Consider the following 19,771-nt stretch of genomic DNA (forward strand, 5'->3'; position numbering starts at 1 on the left):
AAAATTCACGCTCAAATATTTCGGAACTCCTCTCCTGAATTATTTAGGTCTATATACTACTGACTCGTAGCAGTACCATACACTCTGAGTAAACAAATAAGTAAAGATTTTAGTCGCGATTCTACTATTTAATGAAAAGTTTATCATACTTTGTCTTGGTGTAAATATTGGACAGGAGTTAGAAGCACAAAAATAATTGAAATGTAAGATTAAATTTAGAAGTTAAGATCCAGGACATTACAGTGGTATTCTTGTATAGCTGGCAACTATAATCTTTGGATAAGTTTGTTCCATTCAATGTAAAAGAGCATGCTTAAAGGCAGTGCCGATCTGAATATTAATATTCAATAGTAACCATCCCTACCTTCAAAAGCAAGCTGGTAGGCGATCCTAGGCACCCAATAACTGCACAAAAATGGGCAGACCAACTATAACAAGAATTGTTATCACAAGGCATTTAAATCGAAATGTCGTAAAATGGGTTTTCCCAATCATCACAATCATTCATGCAGACTAACCCTTCGTTTTCAGCTTAATGCATGTACATATTTCAGTAATCTATTGTTATGCTTCAATACTGTACAATGACTGAGGTACTTTTTTCCAAGGATTCACATAAACGTGCCACATTTCACCGTGTAAATTTTTTCCAGTCTTCTCCCCTCCAATGCAATAGATGTTGTTATGCATATTTACCATACGGATTACACTCCCCGAGCATCTTTGCGACAAGAAATTTCATCTGCTTCCATTATCACCCCCACTATCCATCCGCTGCAAAGAACACACAAAAGGAGCATATCCAATATTTACATATGATAACTGAAATATCAATATCATAGTACATGGAAGAAGGAAAATCCAAAATTAACAACTCAACTTAGTGCTATAAATTCACACATCGATTTGCCAGATTGTTTTTAATTTCGCCCAAAGCAGGGCAAGCACATTATCCAGTGTTGCCTTGAACCTACCCAAGAGATGAGAATAATGATTTCTGTGGACTCTTTATTTTTTATTTCAGCGTTAAAATGTTTGAATATCCTGGATTTACAACTGATTAAATAAAAATATCATTCACTTGCCAATTTGCTTTGCATTTCATCCATGGCAGGAGGGTCATGACACCATGTACTATTTGCCATGAAGCCACCTTAGATGGGCCATAAACTCGGAAAGAGATCAACTCCTAAACATTTAACATTGAACAAACATTCATCAACCAGACAAACACAAACTAATCTAAGTTAAAAGTGCATAAGGAACAATAATTATTTGGAGTTAAACAGCCGTACGCCATACCAGACTAACTGTTACCTAACTTAACCCACCAACTTCTAATGGATATTTCTCGAAGACTTAAGACAGATATTATGATTTGATTCTGGTCACCATGTAGGCTGGTCAAGGCATTTTACCAGAAAAATCATTTACAACAATTGTGTTATCCATTAATGACCCCATCCGAAGCAAACGAAATTAAACCAGTGATCTTTAGAAAATAGAATTGACACCATAGAGTATAACTCACCATTCTTTTGCTTACGTAAGGCTGTATCTTGATTGCCATTTCAGACTCTGTTTCAACATTTAACTTCTGTAACTGTTTCTCCCTCTCAAACTCTTTTCTGGATTCTCTTCTGCTACCAGATTGCCATACTCTACCAAAATTAGGAAGCCAGTTGGCATCACACCCATTCCTTTTTGTCTCTCCCCTTTTTTCCTTCTCCATTTCAATCTTTCTCTTTTCAACCCAAGCTGCTCCCACCCGATTTGGATTCAACATTTTGGACTTCCCCAATTTGTTTGAATTAGAATGCATCTGAACTGCCTCAGTTGTGTGAATCCATGGTGGAGGTGCTTCAGAATAAACCTTTTTATCAGCACTTTCAGTAGGCACAGAAGAAATCTGAGTGATCAATTGTACACCTGAAAACGTAAAAGGATCATAGTAGAAAATGCATCATCATTCTACTTGACCACCTCAATCAACCTCTGTATGAGTAGTAAAATCTTAAAACTCTTTCTCATTCATGTTAGTCTTAAATATTTTGTACATACACGAAATCAGCAGCGCAGCTAACTGTACATATTCAGTAGGCACATACTTTTCATCTTTACAGTACTATAATGATGGAAGCAAAACAATATGTTCATAATTACAAATAGATACCCTCATGAATGCTTTCACCACTGACCATTCTACCATTGTCACGCCCCTGGTACATTGATACAAAATGCAATATTTTTCATCAATACCGACTTACGAATAAGGTTAGACAAGTACAACACTATCGAAGAATATGAAAAGTGTCAAAAGATAAATTAGAAATTAAAAGAAGGACAAATACGCAGTGTGCTAGGCCAACCATAATCCTGATCATCAAGACACGAAAACTAGAAGACTTAAAACTAGGCAAAAACCCAAACAAGTTCATCTTGCTCGCTAACCAACGAAGTTACCACCGAATGACTTTTGATAGTCTGAAACTCGAATAGTTAGATTTCTGATGACTTATTTGAAACAATTAAAGCTTAAAGACCAAACAAACCTGTTTATGACCGGAGTAACCATTACTCGACCATTGTATACCATCATGAGGGAGGGAATGGCTTCTCCTTTCAACTGAGACACAATAAAAGCACACCGAAAATATCAAACTAAAACCAAAAAGAATCGAATCTCACTAGATGCTAGTTGTAAAGAGTAAAAAAAAAAAAAATCAGTGGACAGGGTAACCATATACCCAAAAGATCTGGCAAAGCAAGAGGTTTTGCATCAAGGTACGCTTCCGGCGAGGTAGCAACATTAGCCATTCCAGAGAGTCCTGAACTAGATATCTGATACTCATTTGTATAGCTTTGTAAAGGCAAAACAGGATTTGAAGGATACGAATTCACAGAATGGGAATAAACATTTTTCTCAAAACTATCACTATTTCCACTGGTGAGTTGATTATGGATATGATCATCACTTGAAGGACCAACCACCGTTCTGCGACTTCCCTCACTCGCTTCATCCTTTCGCGCCTCGCACTTCCTCTCCCACTGAAGTCGCAAAAGGGAAATAAATATCAAGAAATCAACAATTATTTCTCAATTTCCCAAACATGCAAGCAAAGACAAAATAGAACAGACACAATTCGTGGATTACCTTAGTCACATCATCATCGGAAAACATAAACGCGTCCAATTGATCCGCGGCAGCGCCGTATTTCCAGAAGAAATGCCTCAAATTCTTCATGTGTTGGACACTAGCGAGGTGGCGAATCGCATTGGCGCTATCTCAAGAACAGATGGCATCCATTGAAAATATTCAGAGCTTGGTAATAGTGATTTGATTTGAATAAATAAAGTGGATAGATAATGTACCAGGCAAAGGAACTGGAGTGTTCGTGGACGTCTTGGTCGCAGAAGACACACCAGAAGCGATTGCGAGAAGCGAGTTGGGGATCGAGAGGGGTAGGGGCGTTGAGGAAGAAACGAACATCGGAGAGTTTTTTACGGAAGCGGGATAGGAAGGTAGAAAGGGATTTCTTGTGGTTAGGGAAGTACTTGTGGCGGAGACCTTGGTCGTGGTTTATGTTGCACGCTTTGCAGAACTCGAACTCGCTTTTCTGCTTCTGCTTCCCCATCTTCTTCTTTCCCTCTCTCTCCATTGCTCTATAGCACACATTTATATATATATATTTTACATTTTTTTCAGTTATATAATAATTATTAAACAATAAATAATACTTTTGTTAAACTTCACTAACATTCAGACGTTATTTATTCGGTAAACAATTTGTGAGTAATTAAAATTATTTATATAAATATATAATTCTTGGATAAATTTGATGGAATAAAAATTAGACTTTGTGAGAAGTCGTAATGGTTGTTAATGTCATAAAGTTGAACATTATTAGTGATAACACTTTTATAATTTTGTATGTGATTTTCAATAACTGCATTTGTATTGAATTGAATTGGTCATTTTATAAATCAAATTAGATATGTATTTGTGAAGAACAAACAAACACTTACCATAACTTGTTTCACATATTCCATTTATATTGTCAAAGTTTTTGGCTTTATTATCGACATCTGCAAATTATTTTTCCTAACTTGTGACAATAAATAAAACAACTTATTTAGATAGCAAATTTTGTTTAAGAAAAATAATTACTTACTCAAATCCAACTCAATTAATGGTTTTCTCTGTAGAATCTTTTTCTTAAATCTGCCAAAAAAATATAAAACCTATATTTTTATGGATATTGAGGTTCACTTTTTAGGTGTATTGAAAGTGAAATAACATTGTATACATATATAAAACTTGATATGTTGCTATATTGACCATCATTGTGTGTATATTGTAAAATAAACATCTACTTAAAAGATAGGATAAATGTTGCATAATAGCATATTTAAAGAATACCAATTCATCATTGGCATTGTGTCATTTCAATAACACCATGAGAACCATTAGTATAACTTATAATAAAACATTTCAGATATATTTTAATAATTATTTATGGTATGTATAATCAATGTTCAATACTACAACCTGCATCTCAAGAAGCTCATCATTGTCACTCTGTAATTTTAAGAAGTTTATGAGCATTATTACTACAAATACGTTTGATTTTAATTAATTTAAGTAAATAACGTAACAATTTAAATAATGTACTCTACAGAAATTATATGACATGAACAAAATAAAACCACTTCAAATATCCATTATAATATAGTACATAGATTAGAAGTTGGAATTCAAAAGTACACATATTAAAAGAAATTTAAATTATATAGGACTTTTACTAGATATTAGAAGAAGATTGGTTAGAGAAGAAGATTTGTAATAGAAGAGGATTGGTAAGAGAGAAGAAGATTAGGCAGATAGAAGAAGATCAATAATGAATAAGTACTAAATTGATAAACATATTAGGAGTATATATAATATAAATACAGGACGATAAAGATAGGTATTCCAACCGTCAAAATTGTTTCTCATGATGGTTCAAATTTAATGCATGTCATTGGAAACTAAATAATTTCATTATATAAACAAAAAATTGATATAAAAAATAAATATTACAGCATATATAAATAAATAAATAGTTATTCCAAAAGTTAGTCCTCTACTAAATCATGATGATTCGAATTAATTGCGTGTACTTGCCAAGAAAATAATTAAATTCAATACTATATATAAAATAATTTCATATTATAAAATAATTATATAGGATAATATATATTGATAATATTGAAAAATAAAACTTTGAAGAGTCAATAATATTAATGAACTATGTTAATTAGAAAAATGAATGAAGTTTTATAAAATGTAAACCATTTCGCACATAACTATTAAATCAACAAATTAGACCTTTTTTTCTATTTTTCAATGAGTTCATTGAACCATTTCGCATAAAATCTTCATGGATGTCCCTACCTCCATTAGTTAATGAATCTCACACAAAGAAAATTGATCCAACAGGTAAATAAGATAGACAAAATGAGTTAGATATTACATATGATAGAAGAAGACAAAATCGGACAGAAGAACAAAAGCATTGAACTTTTTTTGCCTTCTTAAATCAATTAAGGAATCTCAACAAAAAAGATTGGTTCAACATAAGAATGTAAGAATAAGAATAATAAAAACAAAATTGAGAAAAAAAGAACAAAAATGAATCTCAACGAAAAAGATAAGTTCTTACCTTTCTGGTGTTTTAAACCGTATTCATTAAATTTGAGAGCAAAATGTTAGGAACAAGGCAATAAAGGAAAGAATAAAGGAGAGAAAAATAGACACAGAGAATTTAACGTGGTTCGGCGTACAATGTGTATGCCTACGTACACGACTACACTAGGAAGTATTTGTATTTCTGGTGTATCTTAAAGCTTTACATAGAGTCTCTTATATAGTAAAATAGAGAACCACATCTCACTATTCTAAGCGATGTGGGACTAAATCAAGCACCACAATTCTAACAATTCTCCCACTTGGGGTTTGATTTACATTACCACCTAGTGTAGTGCCTTCATCATCAATTTTCTCGAAGGCCAGTCGAGGCAATGCAAAGCCTCAACTTAGTTGTTATGACAGTCTTGGTCAACATATCAGCTGGATTCTCTGCACCTGGAATCTTCAACAAAATCAAATCTCCATCATTTATCAAGTTTCTGATAAAATGGTACTTCAATTCAATGTGTTTGCATCTGGAGTGAAGAATTGGATTTTTAGCAAGACAAATGACACTTTGACTGTCACTGAACAATGAAGGTTCATCTTGCCCTTTTCCTAATTCTTTTAGAAGATTCTTCAACCATATCATCTCTTTTGCTGTTTCTGAGATAGCTATATATTCAACTTCAGTGATTGAAAGGGAGACTCTTCCTTGAAGTTTGGACTTCCAACTGATAGCTGTGCCACCCAACGTAAAAATATAACCTGTTGTGCTCTTTCTACCATCCAAATCACCTCCCAAATCTGCATCAGAAAACCCCTGTAAAGTGAGATTACTTCTTTTAAAGGACAAATGCATCTTTGAAGTGCCCTTCAAATATCTCAATATCCACTTCACGCCTTCCCAATGCTCCTTTCCGGGATTGGATAGAAACCTGCTCACAACTCCCACTGCATGTGCTATATCAGGTCTGGTGCAAACCATAACATACATCAAGCTCCCTACTGCAGATGCATATGACACTTTAGACATGTGATTTTCTTCTTCCTCTGTCTGAGAAGATTGCCTTTTTGAGAACTTTAAGTGAGTTCCCAAAGGTGTATTCCTGGTTTTAGCATTTCCAACATTGAACCTGCTAAGCAATTTTTCTATATATTTTTCCTGAGATAAGTTTAGAATACCTTTAGATCTATCCCTAGAAATTCTCATACAAAGAATTTGCTTGGCTGGACCAAGATCTTTCATTTCAAAATTTTCTGACAATTGTTTCTTCAACCTGTCAATTTCTGTCATATTAGCAGCAGCAATCAACATGTCATCAACATACAAGGCAAGAATGATATAACTATCAACATATTTCTTCACGTAACAACAATGATCTTCTTCACATCTGTGAAATCCTGAGTTTCTCATAAACTCATTAAACTTCTTATACCATTGTCGCGGTGCTTGTTTCAACCCATACAAACTTTTATGAAGCTTGCATACAAGATTCTCTTTGCCTTATACTTCAAAACCTTTTGGTTGTGCCATAAAGATTTCTTCCTCAAGATCTCCATGTAGGAATGCAGTTTTCACATCTAACTGCTCCAGATGAAGATTTTCTGCAACTACTATACTCAAGATAACTCTGATGGTAGTCATCTTGACAACAGGAGAGAAAATTTCTGTGAAGTCAATTCCTTCTCTCTGTTGGAACCCTTTCACTACGAGTCTGGCCTTATATCGTTTGCTGCCATCTGGTTCTTCTTTTAACCGATAGACCCACCTGTTTTGCAAAACCTTCTTTCCTTCTGGAAGCTTGGTTAAAGACCATGTCTTATTCTTCTGAAGAGACTTTATCTCATCTTCCATTGCTAGCTCCTACTTAATAGATTCACCTCCCTGCATAGCCTCAGCAAAATGCTCTGGCTCACCAGCATCAGTCAACAACAAGTAATGCAATGAAGGGGAGTACCTTTGTGGTGCTACAATTGTTCTGCTAGACCTTCTAGTCGGTAATTCAGGAGTTACTGACTCTTCTATCTGTTCAGGTTCTGACCCAAACTCTGACTCGGGCTCTGACTCAGGCTCTACTTCTGTATTCTGCCTTCTGTTGGCTACATCACTTTCTGAAACTTCTTCTAATGATACCTACTCTGGCTTTTTATTTGCATTTTTGCAGTCCTGTCCTTATAGAACATGTTTTCATTAAAAGTAACATTTCTACTTCTAATAATTTTCTTGTTTTGGTCATCCCAAAACCTGTAGTCATACATGTCAGATCCATAGCCAATGAAATAACATCGCTTTGCCTTAGGGTCCAATTTATCTCTACTATTACAGTTCAACAAAATATATGAAGCACAACCAAAAACTTTCAGATGTGAAAGGTTTACCTCATTTCCAGACCATACTTCTTCAGATAACTGATAGCCTAAAGGAACTGATGGTCCTCTGTTTATGAGATAGGCTGTTGTGCTTATTGCATCTGCCCAAAATACATTGGGTAATCCTGACTGGATTCTCATACATCTTGCCATTTCATTCAAGGTTCCGTTCATTCTTTCTGCCACACCGTTTTGTTCTGATGTTCCTGGAACCGTCTTGATCATTCTGATCCCATTCTCTGAACAAAACTCCTTGAATTGATTACTGTCATATTCTCCACCATTATCAGACTTCAAACATTTAATCTTTAAACCTGTTTGAGTCTCAACCTCCTGTTTCCACCTTTTAAACACAGAAAACACATCAGATTTATTTTTAAGAAAATAAACCCATACCTTTCTTGTAGAGTCATCAATGAAGGTTACGTAATACTGTGAACCTCCAAGAGATTTCACTGGAGCTGGCCCCCAAACATCTGTATGCACTAGTGCTAGTCTTTCAACTTTAGACGACTTACTTGTTTTGGAGAAGCTAACCTTTTTCTGCTTTCCAAAGATACAATGTTCGCAAGGTCCAACGTCAACATGCTTCAAGTTAGGTATTTTACCTTTTGAGACCATGAGCTTCATTCCTTTCTCACTCATATGCCCAAGTCTCTGATGCCACAAAGAGGAATTGTTGCCAACTTCTGCAACTGATATCATATCCTCATCTGCAATCATGTAAAGAGATCATCGCTTCTTTCCACGAGCAACAACAAGATTACCTTTCATTACTTTCCAGTGTCCATCTCCAAAGGTGGTGTAATGACCTTCATCATCCAACTGCCCTATAGATATTAAGTTTCTCTTTAAGGCAGGAATATGTCTGACATTATTCAAAGTCCACACACTTCCATTAGAGGTTCTGATATTGATATCACCTCTTCCTATAATATCAAGAGATTTCCCATCTGCAAGGTAGACCTTCCCAAACTTTCCTGGAACATAGTTAGATAATAGTTCTAAGGAAGGTGTAGTATGAAATGACGCACCTGAGTCCATAATCCATGAGTCAATAGAACTATCTAGACTACATAATAGTGCATCTTCAATTTCATCAGTTGCTGCATTTGCTGATTGATCATCATCTTGCCTCTTGTTGTTGTTCTTCCTTGGAGCCCTACATTGATTTGTAAAGTGACCCCTTTTCTGACAATTCCAACAAGTGATATCATTCCGGAATTTTGGTTTTGATTTCTCTCTAGACTTTGATCTGCCCCGGCCTTGATTACGACCTTTCTGGCTACTTCTTCCTCTAGTTTCAGTACTCAATGCTGAACCAGAATTAGAACTGGAAGATTCCCCAGAACTTTTCCTGCGAACATCTTCGCTTAAGATCAAGTCACGGATGTTAGCAAGCTTCAACTTACTATTACTTGCAGAATTACTAACTGCAGTAACAGTTGCACTCCAACTTTCCGCAAGAGATGATAATAAAATTAATGCTTTCACCTCATCATCAAATGTTATCTGCACTGATGTCAACTGCGCAATAATTGTATTGAATTCACTAATATGATTAGTAATCGAGTTACCTTCACCCATTTTTAAGTTGACTAGCCTGCAAATCAAATACACTTTATTGGCTGCAGATGGCTTCTCATACATATTTGACAATGCCTTCATCAAATCTACGGTTGTGTTCTCGTTCATGATGTTGAACGCAACATTCTTGGCTAATGTCAACCGGATCACACCGAGTGTCTGCCGATCTAACAAATCCCATTCTGCCTGCTCCATGTCGGTTGGCTTCTGCCCTGTTAAGGGTAGATACAACTTCTTCTGATACAAGTAGTCCTCTATCTGCATCTTCCAGAACCCGAAGTCACTGCCATCAAACTTCTCAATCCTCACCTTCCCTTCTTCCAATGCCATTGCTCTTGCTGCTTTGACGAAAGCTCCTGCTGCTTTTGACCAAAGCTCCTACTGCGGCTTTTGACCAAAGCTCATGCGGCTTTTGACCAAAGCTCCTGCTGTGGCTTTTGACCAAAGCTCCTGCTGCGGCTTTTGACCAAAGCTCCTGCTGCGACTATTGACCAAAGCTCCTGCTGCCTTTGACCAAAGCTCCTACTACCTTTGACCAAAGCTCCTACTGCCGCTTTTGACCAGAGCTCCCACTACTTCTCTAAACTGAGATCCCCAAGAAGAAAAAATAGAAACCAAATCTTTTCTGATGTGGAAGATCAGACAATGCTGCAACCACAGAGCATACTAAGAAAAATGGCTCTTGATACCAATTGTTAGGAACAAGGCAATAAAGGAAAGAATAAAGGAGAGAAAAATAGACACAGAGAATTTAACGTGGTTCGGCGTACAATGTGTATGCCTACGTCCACGACTACACTAGGAAGTATTTGTATTTCTAGTGTATCTTAAAGCTTTACGCATAGTCTCTTATATAGTAAAATAGAGAACCACATCTCACTATTCTAAGCGATGTGGGACTAAATCAAGCACCATAATTCTAACACAAAATGCCATCCAACATTAAAAAGTGGTGAAATATGGTAGAAGTAAACAAAATCGAGAAAAAAAATCCAACAGAGAAATACAACAAAGAAAAGTATATCTACAGAGCAAATCATCGATCCAACCAAGAAATACAACAAAGAAAAGTATATCTGAAAGAAAAACATCAATCCAATAGAGAAATACAACAAAGAAAAGTAGATCTGAGAGCAAATCATCGATCCAACAAAGAAAAGTAGATATGTGATGAGTGCGTATTTTTTCCCTCATTCAGTGTTTAATTCTGGGTATTTAATTGAATTTGTGTGCTTAAAGAGTGATTTAATTGATAGTTCTAATAATTAGGCTATTTGAGCTTATGTGATAAAAATGTCTTAAAAAGTGATTTTTAGCTGCATAAATTATTTTTGGATATTTTAATGTTTGTTGATGTAGCTAAAGCTAAGATTAAGCTCATTTAAGGTGGAAAAATAAATTGATTGAAGTTACAAACCACCTTTAAATAAGGTTAAATCAGCAAGTTCTTGAAAAATCACTTTTGCACCCCATACATTTCTTATACACTTTCCTCTTTCCTGATGGGCCACCAAAAATATGTTCTACACCCCTAGTTTTTACTAAGTCTCACCCCTCTTTCCACTCATTAATAAAAGGCACTCAGATTATGCCATGTGGCAATCCCTAAATTTCAAATATGTCCAACTATATGATGACACGTGTCATGATCCTCCTCCCACTAAATTGACCAATCAAAGTTTGCCACGTCATCACCTCCTTCCCAAAGAGAAACCCTAATTTTTCTCCTCTCCCACCATCACCATGTCGGTAGCTGCCACCACCATGGAAGTCGCCATTAACCAAACCATCATGATAACAGTGATGGATGCGCGAAGCCACAGTCTTGTCGGAATTCACGATGCAAGGCCATGAAACCTAATTTTGTTCGGTGGAAATCCACCAAACAGGCAGCGGAAGACGATTACGGTGTTCGGAATCTCACCGGCGAGGTCACTCTAGAGTTTACTCTCGGTAAAGGTGAGCTAAGATAAAAGGGGATTAAAATCTCTCTCATTCATCAAAGCTCCTTTACATGAGGTTGGCCTGCCTTTAGGTGAAGGCAGCCAAAGAAAAAAGAAAGGAGAAGAAAAACAATCGGTGAAGGAAAGGAAAACGTGACTCTCTCACGAGCCCTAACTGAACAGAATCCCTATCAAAGGGCAGGTGAGGCAAATGAACCCTAATTCTAAGGATGCGTAGAGAGAGGCAATCTGAAGCATTCCTAGCGGCACTCCAAGATAAAACAAGAAACAAGGCTAATTCGTGTTGTGTGTTGGTTACAATGAGCTGTTGTGCATGAGAACCCTAGCAGCTAAGGGTTATCTCTCGTGAACACTGTTTTGGCTGGCAGGTGGAAATGGAAAGAACCCTGATGCACACGAAGTGGGCTGGCTTCAAACATCAATTTACGAAGCCCAAAACATGTGATATAAAGGCATGCGTGATGTTCCCGTAGACAAATATGGGTGCACGCGTGGAGAAGATTTAGCCCTGGCTGATGCACTTTGCAGGCCCAAGTTTTGAAGCACATTGTTGCAGATTTGATTGGTGTGCTGCCATGGGCTGCTCAAGGCCCAATCAGGAGGGGTGAGGAAAACTGGTGTGGGTGCGGGAGTCATGGAGAAGAATTGGCCCGTAAAAAGGCAAGGTCACAACACTTGAAAACTTTGATCTGCATTTAGTAAAAACCAATTTTAGAGAAAACATTTATTTAATTAAAAATAAAAGAAATAAAAAGAAAGGGCCTAGACGTTGGCCAATGCTATGAAAAGCCTCTTAGGGTGATATTCATCAAACAGCCTTGCTGAGAAGAGAACATGAGTAGATTAGAGATTTCGTTCATCCATGCGTGCAAAGTCATCACGCAGCTGCAACCTTACGTACCAGCAATCACCATTGCAGCAACAACCATGGAAACTACACCATCACGCAGGATGCAGAACTCCAACGCTATTCCATTCCCGCTTCTGCTTCGTTCATCATGTTCAGATTTGCAAACTGTGCGAGCAATAAGCACTGGTGTCGCAACCAGTCACGACTATCACCAACAAACTTGTATCTGCACCATGCGAGCTTCCACCACATTGCCTGCATCAGTTCAAACCCGTGATAGCTAATTCACCATTGATGGAGACCTTAATCACACACATGTAGCAATGACGAGCGCAAACCATCCTTCACGCACCTGCAACACTCGCCAGATCCACGATGTTGCAGAACTCATGCTTCAATAAATAATAGAAACTCACGCGAAGCTAAATCATGATTTCACCACAGATCCGCACCTCCATTGCACCTGCGTCTGAAGTCCGACCATCATCACGTGAAAGTGCGATCTCTGTGAACTAGCAACCAAGCTCATTGACATTCAAATGGCAGTCGTCATTGCACCTGTGACATAATCCATGAAGGAGGTGGAAACCCTAATTTTGGGAGATATAAGGGAATGACACGTGTCAACTTCTCAATGGACAGTCAAAGAGTCAAAACTGGTCAAACAGTCAACTTTGGGCAAAGACTGGTCAAAGTTGGTCAAATAAGAGGGATTGAATTGGAAATATTGATATTTTTGGATGTCTCTACAAATTTGGACTATCAAATTTCAAAAGGACTGATTTGAAAAATTAATACAAATATTAGTGGGTGATAATTTATCATAAATCTTTAAGTAATTTATTTATTTAATTATGTTAGATATCGATATTATTAACCAACTATATTTGTCAAATAGTCTATTAATTTCGTTTCCTTTCTCTCTCTCTCCATTCTTCTATTAATTTTATTTTATTTTGTATTCCATGAAAGGCTAAACTTCTTGGGTTGATTATATTGTAATTTCATTATGGATTCTAAGCTTAGAATGAAATAATTTCTTTGTTCATTTTATGATTGTTGAGATTTTAATTCATCTATGCCTTTTATCTTTGAATCACGTAAAAAGTAATGATTTTAAATTTATATGAATGTTAATCACATGAGTTGAAGGGTTTTTAAATCTAATTGAGTCTTTACTTTGATTTTATATAAAAACTTTCATGTGATTAATTAATCGAGACTTTACTTTGATTAATTAAGCTTTTTATTTGGTGAAGAGATAAAAGAATAGACATGATTAAGCATAGTAAAATTTGATTGAGATTGTACTTTGATTGAATTTACTGTGGATAATCTAAAAGTTCTCACTTTTAATTGAGACTATACTTTGGTTAAAAGTGAGAACGCCAACAAATTAATTGAAACTTTACATTCATTAATTTGCAAATCTACAACAATAATTAATTGAGCAATAATCTTTAGATAACCGATGATGAATATATTTTGAAAAAGTAGTGGAATCAATCTATTTTCTTTACTATTGTTTTTATCTTTTCTATTTCTTTCTTACTTATCTTAATCCTCCTATATTTTTAATATTTTATTTGACTAACTCTTTTGTATAGATTTTATAAGAACTTATTTGTTAAAAATCAATTTCGTGTTTGTTGGGAGACGACTTTTGGTTACTTTGCCCTTTCTATTTTGTTGACTACTATCCTAGCAATACTGACGTTGCTATAGTTTAGTAGATATGAAAGAAAAACATTCATCCAACAGATAAATAGAACAAAGAAAAGTATATGTAAGAGCAAATCATCGATCCAACAAAGAAAAGTATATCTGAAAGAAAAACATTCATCCAACACAAAAATAAAACAAAAAAAAAGTAGATTTGAGAACAAAAAAAAACAATCCAACAGAGAAATACAACAAAGAACATTAGTTAAATATGGTAGAAAAAGAAAACAATGCATAAAAAGTTGTTACTTTTTTTGTGTTCTTGACGGTGCTTATGAATCTGAAAGCAAAACATCAATCCAAAGAAAAGTAGATCTGAGACCAAAACATCAATTGAACAGATAAATACGACAAAGCAAAAAAGTTCAATATGGTGGTCGAAGAACGAAAAAACATGGAAAAGTTGTTACCTTTTGGTGTTCTCCACGGTGCTGATGAATCTCAGAGCAAAACATCACTCCAAAACAAAAATAAAAAAATACAAAGTAGATATGAGAGCAAAACATCCATCCAATAGAGAAATAAAACAAAGAAGATTAGTTAAATATGGTGGTAGAAGAACGAAAAATCGTAGAAAACTTGTTACCTTTTTTGTGTTCTTCACGATGCTCATGATTCTAAGAGCAAAACATCACTCCAAAATAGAAATAAAACAAATACAAAGTAGATCTGAGAGCAAAACATTCATCCAACAAAGAAATACAACAAAGAACATTAGTAAAATATTGTAGAAGAAGGAAGAAATGCAAAAAAGTTGTTATATTTGTGGTGTTTTTGACGTTGCTCATGAATTTGAGAGCAAAACATCAATCCAACACAAAAATAAAACAAAAAAATAGTAGATCTGAGAGCAAAAATGATATCCAACTGAAAAGTTGTCTTAGAGATGGAGGACAGAGAGTGATGGAGTCAAAGAGAAGAAGAAGGCTGAGATGAAGAGTAAAATGAGAGGAAATGAGGCTGAGAGGAAGAGAGAGAGGTCAGAGCTGCTTTTGTTTCAGCTGCAAATCAATCACCAAATGACACGTTTGTGGTTTCCCATTGTAGTACACAAAATTTGAATGCTTTTGTTGACAAAATAATAAAATATTCAAATGTTTCTGATTATTAGGTTCTTAATTGTATATTATATGCACTAGCAGTAAGCACAAAATGATCGAACGCTTGTTATTCTTATTCATCTTTATCCTCATTTTCACACCAAAATTTGACGCGTATTAAAATTTTATCTAATTCCCATAATTAATTTTTATAAAATAATATAAAATTACGATAAAAAAATATAATATTATCAAATATTCAGTATTAAAAGAATAGTTATTTTTTAATATTAAATATTTAGAAAAAAATTATAATTGTATACATCTAAAATTAAAATACAATATAAAATTTTATAAGAAGCAAAATATTTAATAAATTTACAAACATTAATGAAACCAAATTGATAAAATTTAAAAATATTTCTAAAAAAAATATAAAAGGAAAAAATATTGAAATTAAAAAGTATTTTAAATGTTTGTTTATTTCAATTTTCTAAATTATATTGAAATATATTTTTTTTATATACTAATAAAAGTTATAATGAATCACTTTATCAAAATTACACGAAGAAAAAAGATTAAATGAATAATAATAGATAATGGAATTTTAACATAGATAATAGAATTTTAACATAGATCTTTCATCATTTGAACGAAAATATATGTTGGATGGTGATAAAAAGGATTCATAACAATTACATTAAATTATTATCTTCTAGTAAATAAAATTTATTTATACAATTATGGTGATAAAATTTCCCGTATGATAATGAGTTAAAACATAAAAATAGTTATATAAAAATATAAAAGTAGTATTCTATATGAGAAAAATAAACAACAAATAAAAATATTAAAAAAAATGTGTGTCTAGAAAATAATTTGAGAGACAATTGAATGAAAACGCACATAGGAAAATAAATGTTTAATTAAGGGTATGGTAAAATAAAAAATACTTTAGAGATATAAAAAGAAATTTCAAATATCAACTTAGTCGATGGTTGAAAGCTAATGAATATTGTTTTAGCGAAACAAAAGAGTTCTTCAAATGAAACCAAAATTAATAATAATAGAATAAAGAAAATAAATGTTTATATTACCTAGTAAATGAAAGGTTTATGGTGTTTTTGGAGGAAAATTACATGTTTGGATAAGAAAATTAAAAGGAAATTGAAATTGAGAAACTTTAAGAACGTATTTCAAATAACTAAAATAGTAAAATTTGAAATTCACTCAAAAGAAGAAAATTAAAATTCTCCAAGTTGTTAAATTGCTTATTGGTTGGGATCTAAAATGTTCACAGATCCAAATAGGCTAGTCATGTTGGACAAAAGGTCGAGACGAGTCGATTTAGGTTGAAGGTTGAGACGAGTCGACTTAGATCGAAGGTCTATTCGAGCAAGTTTGGGTCCAAGGCCAAGTCGGGCTAGTATGGGATGAAGGTTGAGACAGAACGAAGGTCGAGTGAGGCCAAAATAGGTCAGAGGTTAATCTGGGTCAAGAAAGATCGGAGGTCAAGTTGAGCTGACCCAAGCTGAAGGTCGAGCAAGGTCAATCTAAGATGAAAGTTGAGCCAAACATGTCTAGGTTGAAGCCCGGGTCAGCCTTGACTAAAGGTTGACCTAGGCCGGTACAAGACAAAAGTAAAGTCTGGTCAGCTTGGGCCGAAGGTCGAGCCGGGTCAGGTCAAGGTGAAGATCGAGTCGAGCTGACTTGGTCCAAAGGTCGAGTCAGGCCAACTTAGGCTAAAGGTTGAGCCAGGGGCCTAAGGTCGAGCCAAGACAAAGATCAAGCTAGCTCAACCCAGCCCGAAAGTCCAGCCAAGTCGGCTTAGGACGAAGGTCGAACCGGGCCAGGCAGAAGGTTGATTGTAACATCTCATCCGAATATTATGAATTTAATTAATAAAATATGATATTAATATTAAAACCTCATTTATTAAGCTCCATTTTCTAAAACACGAGAAATATAAAAACTTTATTTCATAACAAAAGCCAGCTTAGAACCAATTATTATAAAATTCAATATATTATCAAAAATCGTCTCATAATAAAACCAATTTCTATAATTCAATTGATTATAATAGAAACCTTAAAATTCATAAAATAAACTCTTTGTAGAAATGTTCCCATGATAGCCCACACTATGGTTCTATGCCTCACAAAATCCACCTGCAACATCATATGCTCTCGTGTACCGCGTAAACGATCATCGCCAAAACACAAGCAGATAGGGTGAGCTAACAATTTAAACCATACACATAATATGAAACAATTATAGCAACACGAAACACACCAAAGAAATTTTCATCCTTTGATTCCATAACACATGGCCACTATCATGTTACATGTGTTCTACGTCTTCTAATTAATACCTCAAGATGTCTTGCTGCCACACCTACCAACCACAACTGGCAGAACACGTGCGGGAAACCATGCTACGGACCACACTCCGTAACACCAGGTGGAGTTTCCAATACGAATATCATTCATAATGTCCCAAGACTACTAAACCCGTTGGTCTCATACCAAGAAGGGCAATCTATCTGGATCCGTCGTACGAGCCACAACTCGCACACTCAAACCGACAACACTCGCCAACCCAAGCCACAACTCAAGAGTTCCTCGTGTTCATCCGCCATCTTGAGCCACAACTCAAGGAATGCCACGTGCTTAACCCCTATTCCGAGCCACAACTTAAGGGATATGTTCTAAGCCACAACTTAAGGAACACCAGCAAACCAATCTTTTAAGGTATCATTGAAGCATTGTAGACCATGTGTGATGAAGGATCATCTCGGATTTAGGGTGAAAAATGTCTCGAATGAATTTGGGTACGAACCCTAAAACGAAAAGGGGGAAATGGAGGACGTCGATTGGGGATTTTTGCGGAATGGGAGGAAATCACGCCACTTGGAGGAGGTTCCAAGATAAGTGAGGAAGATCCGCCACTTTGAATCGGAGATTCAAAGATAAGGATCGGTGGTTCTGAGGAGAACCTCAAGACTTAAGTGAAAACTCAAATTTTCATATAACTCAAATCTGAATACAAATGTGTCTCACAGGGCCTTATATACTATGGACCGAAACACCAAAACGCCCAACACAACTAAAGGTCTGATAAAGCCCAAACAAAAATATTACAAAAAATTATAAAAGAGTTCATATTCTACAATCTGAAGCTAATCCAAGATCTCTTTAAAGGCCTTAGGCATGATTCCATCAATTGCTCTGAAATCCCTGTGACGCATTATCATTCCCCTTTAACTATTTCATCTCAACCATGCATGTCAGGGGTGTATGGAGAAACTCCTTTTCGTGTTTCTCTCTTTGTTGTTGTTGTTCTTCTTCCTTTTCTCGTCGTTCTTTTTTCTTTTTCTCTCTTAGCTCGTTCTCTTTTATTTCTATTAGCACTTTCTTCCTTTGTTCCCTCTCCAAATTTTCCACTTGTCTTGCTTTTTCCAACATCTCAAATCGTTGGAGTCTCATTTGTACTCTCGCCTCTCTTGCTCTAACTCTTTCTTTGATCTCTTCATTTTGTTGTTCTATTTCTCTCATCTCTAGCTCTTTTCTCTCTTTTAACTCTCTCTCTTGTCTTGCCTTTTCCCACATTTCCTTTAGTGTTCTTTCCGCATTTTCTCTCTCCCTTTGTGCTTGTTATCCTTGTTTCACTTCAAGTTTTTTCTAACACTCCTCTTCACCTCTTTCAAGTATACAATAATCTTGGAGTTCTTGAAGATTCATGTATTGGGCATTCCAGTAAGTGGTAAGCAAAAACAAATGTAGATAAAGTTATCAAATGGGCCTCTCCACTCCTTACGTCTTCACACCCAATTCCACTCGTGTTTCACTCTCAAAGTGTATTCACTCGCTCTCAAGTTCCTATTCAGTTCTTCAAAGAACCTCCAATCAACCCATCAAGAATTCAACATCAAAGTGAAAGATGTAACGGATCTAAGCTCAACTCAGGAGGCCGAAGAAAGAAAACTCTAAGACAAAACCAAGAAAATTTGAAGACAAAGTAAAGAGCACCAAAATCAAGAAATGGCTAAACCAAAGGAAGTAAATATGTGACAAAACTAGACTATGACAATGAGAAAAACACTTTTAAAGACAAGAGTAATTTAAACAGTGTATTTAGAATTACTACTAGAGATGTGAAACAAAGTACTCAAGCTAAATTGTGATGATTAATTCAAAGTCCCACAAGCAATACTTTCAACAATTTAGCTCAAGGTACATTGTCCCACAACACAATAATCCAAAGAAAATCAAACTCAAAAAGAAAAATGATAGACAATGGACTCAAGCAATGCTAGGAATTCAAGAAAAGAGACTTATACTCACAAGAATATTGACCTAGAAATAAGCACAATACACCATCTATATCAATTGTGACAGTATCCAAAACAGCACCGATTAGCACCTACAATTGTAGTCCAAACAGTAGTAGTGATAAACATGAATGAAAACAGCAACAAAATATGACCATAACAACACACCGAAACAGACATGACTGTTGCTCCTAAACTGGCCCAACCACTACCACCAAACTAATTTAGTTTTTAATT

At 35.3% G+C, this 19,771-nt stretch overlaps 1 protein-coding gene across 4 annotated transcripts; it reads right to left on the minus strand.

Annotated features, from left to right (window-relative positions):
• Window positions 1-274: 274 nt before the first annotated feature.
• On the minus strand, window positions 275-3,661 carry LOC114164037 (coiled coil protein). 4 transcript variants are annotated; one of them, XM_028048499.2, is made up of 8 exons: window positions 3,373-3,661; window positions 3,155-3,281; window positions 2,748-3,048; window positions 2,553-2,626; window positions 2,174-2,219; window positions 1,532-1,929; window positions 1,086-1,189; window positions 275-774 (listed from the first exon to the last, which is right to left on the minus strand). In XM_028048499.2, the coding sequence occupies exons 1-8, from the start codon at window positions 3,657-3,659 to the stop codon at window positions 705-707; spliced, it is 1,407 nt and encodes a 468-aa protein (XP_027904300.1). In that variant the 5' UTR covers window positions 3,660-3,661; the 3' UTR covers window positions 275-704. The 4 variants fall into 4 exon arrangements, with proteins under 4 accessions (XP_027904300.1, XP_027904301.1, XP_027904299.1 ...); XM_028048498.2 differs by lacking the exon at window positions 275-774 and adding an exon at window positions 781-970; XM_028048501.2 differs by lacking the exon at window positions 275-774 and adding an exon at window positions 781-970 and having other exon boundaries at window positions 3,155-3,285.
• Window positions 3,662-19,771: the final 16,110 nt, after the last annotated feature.

The sequence above is a fragment of the Vigna unguiculata genome, chromosome 9, assembly GCF_037176805.1.
Source record: "Vigna unguiculata cultivar grain cowpea cultivar isolate G323 ecotype 2 chromosome 9, ASM3717680v1, whole genome shotgun sequence".
Taxonomy (NCBI): domain Eukaryota; kingdom Viridiplantae; phylum Streptophyta; class Magnoliopsida; order Fabales; family Fabaceae; genus Vigna; species Vigna unguiculata.

Coding starts and splice junctions, on each gene's coding strand:
- LOC114164037 (XM_028048498.2), bottom strand. CDS start 3,659: ATGGAGAGAGAGGGAAAGAAGAAGATGGGGAAGCAGAAGCAGAAAAGC. Junction 3,049..3,154: donor CCGATGATGATGTGACTAAG/GTAATCCACGAA, acceptor TTGCGACTTCAG/TGGGAGAGGAAGTGCGAGGC. Junction 1,930..2,173: donor TGGTGAAAGCATTCATGAGG/GTATCTATTTGT, acceptor TTACGTTTTCAG/GTGTACAATTGATCACTCAG.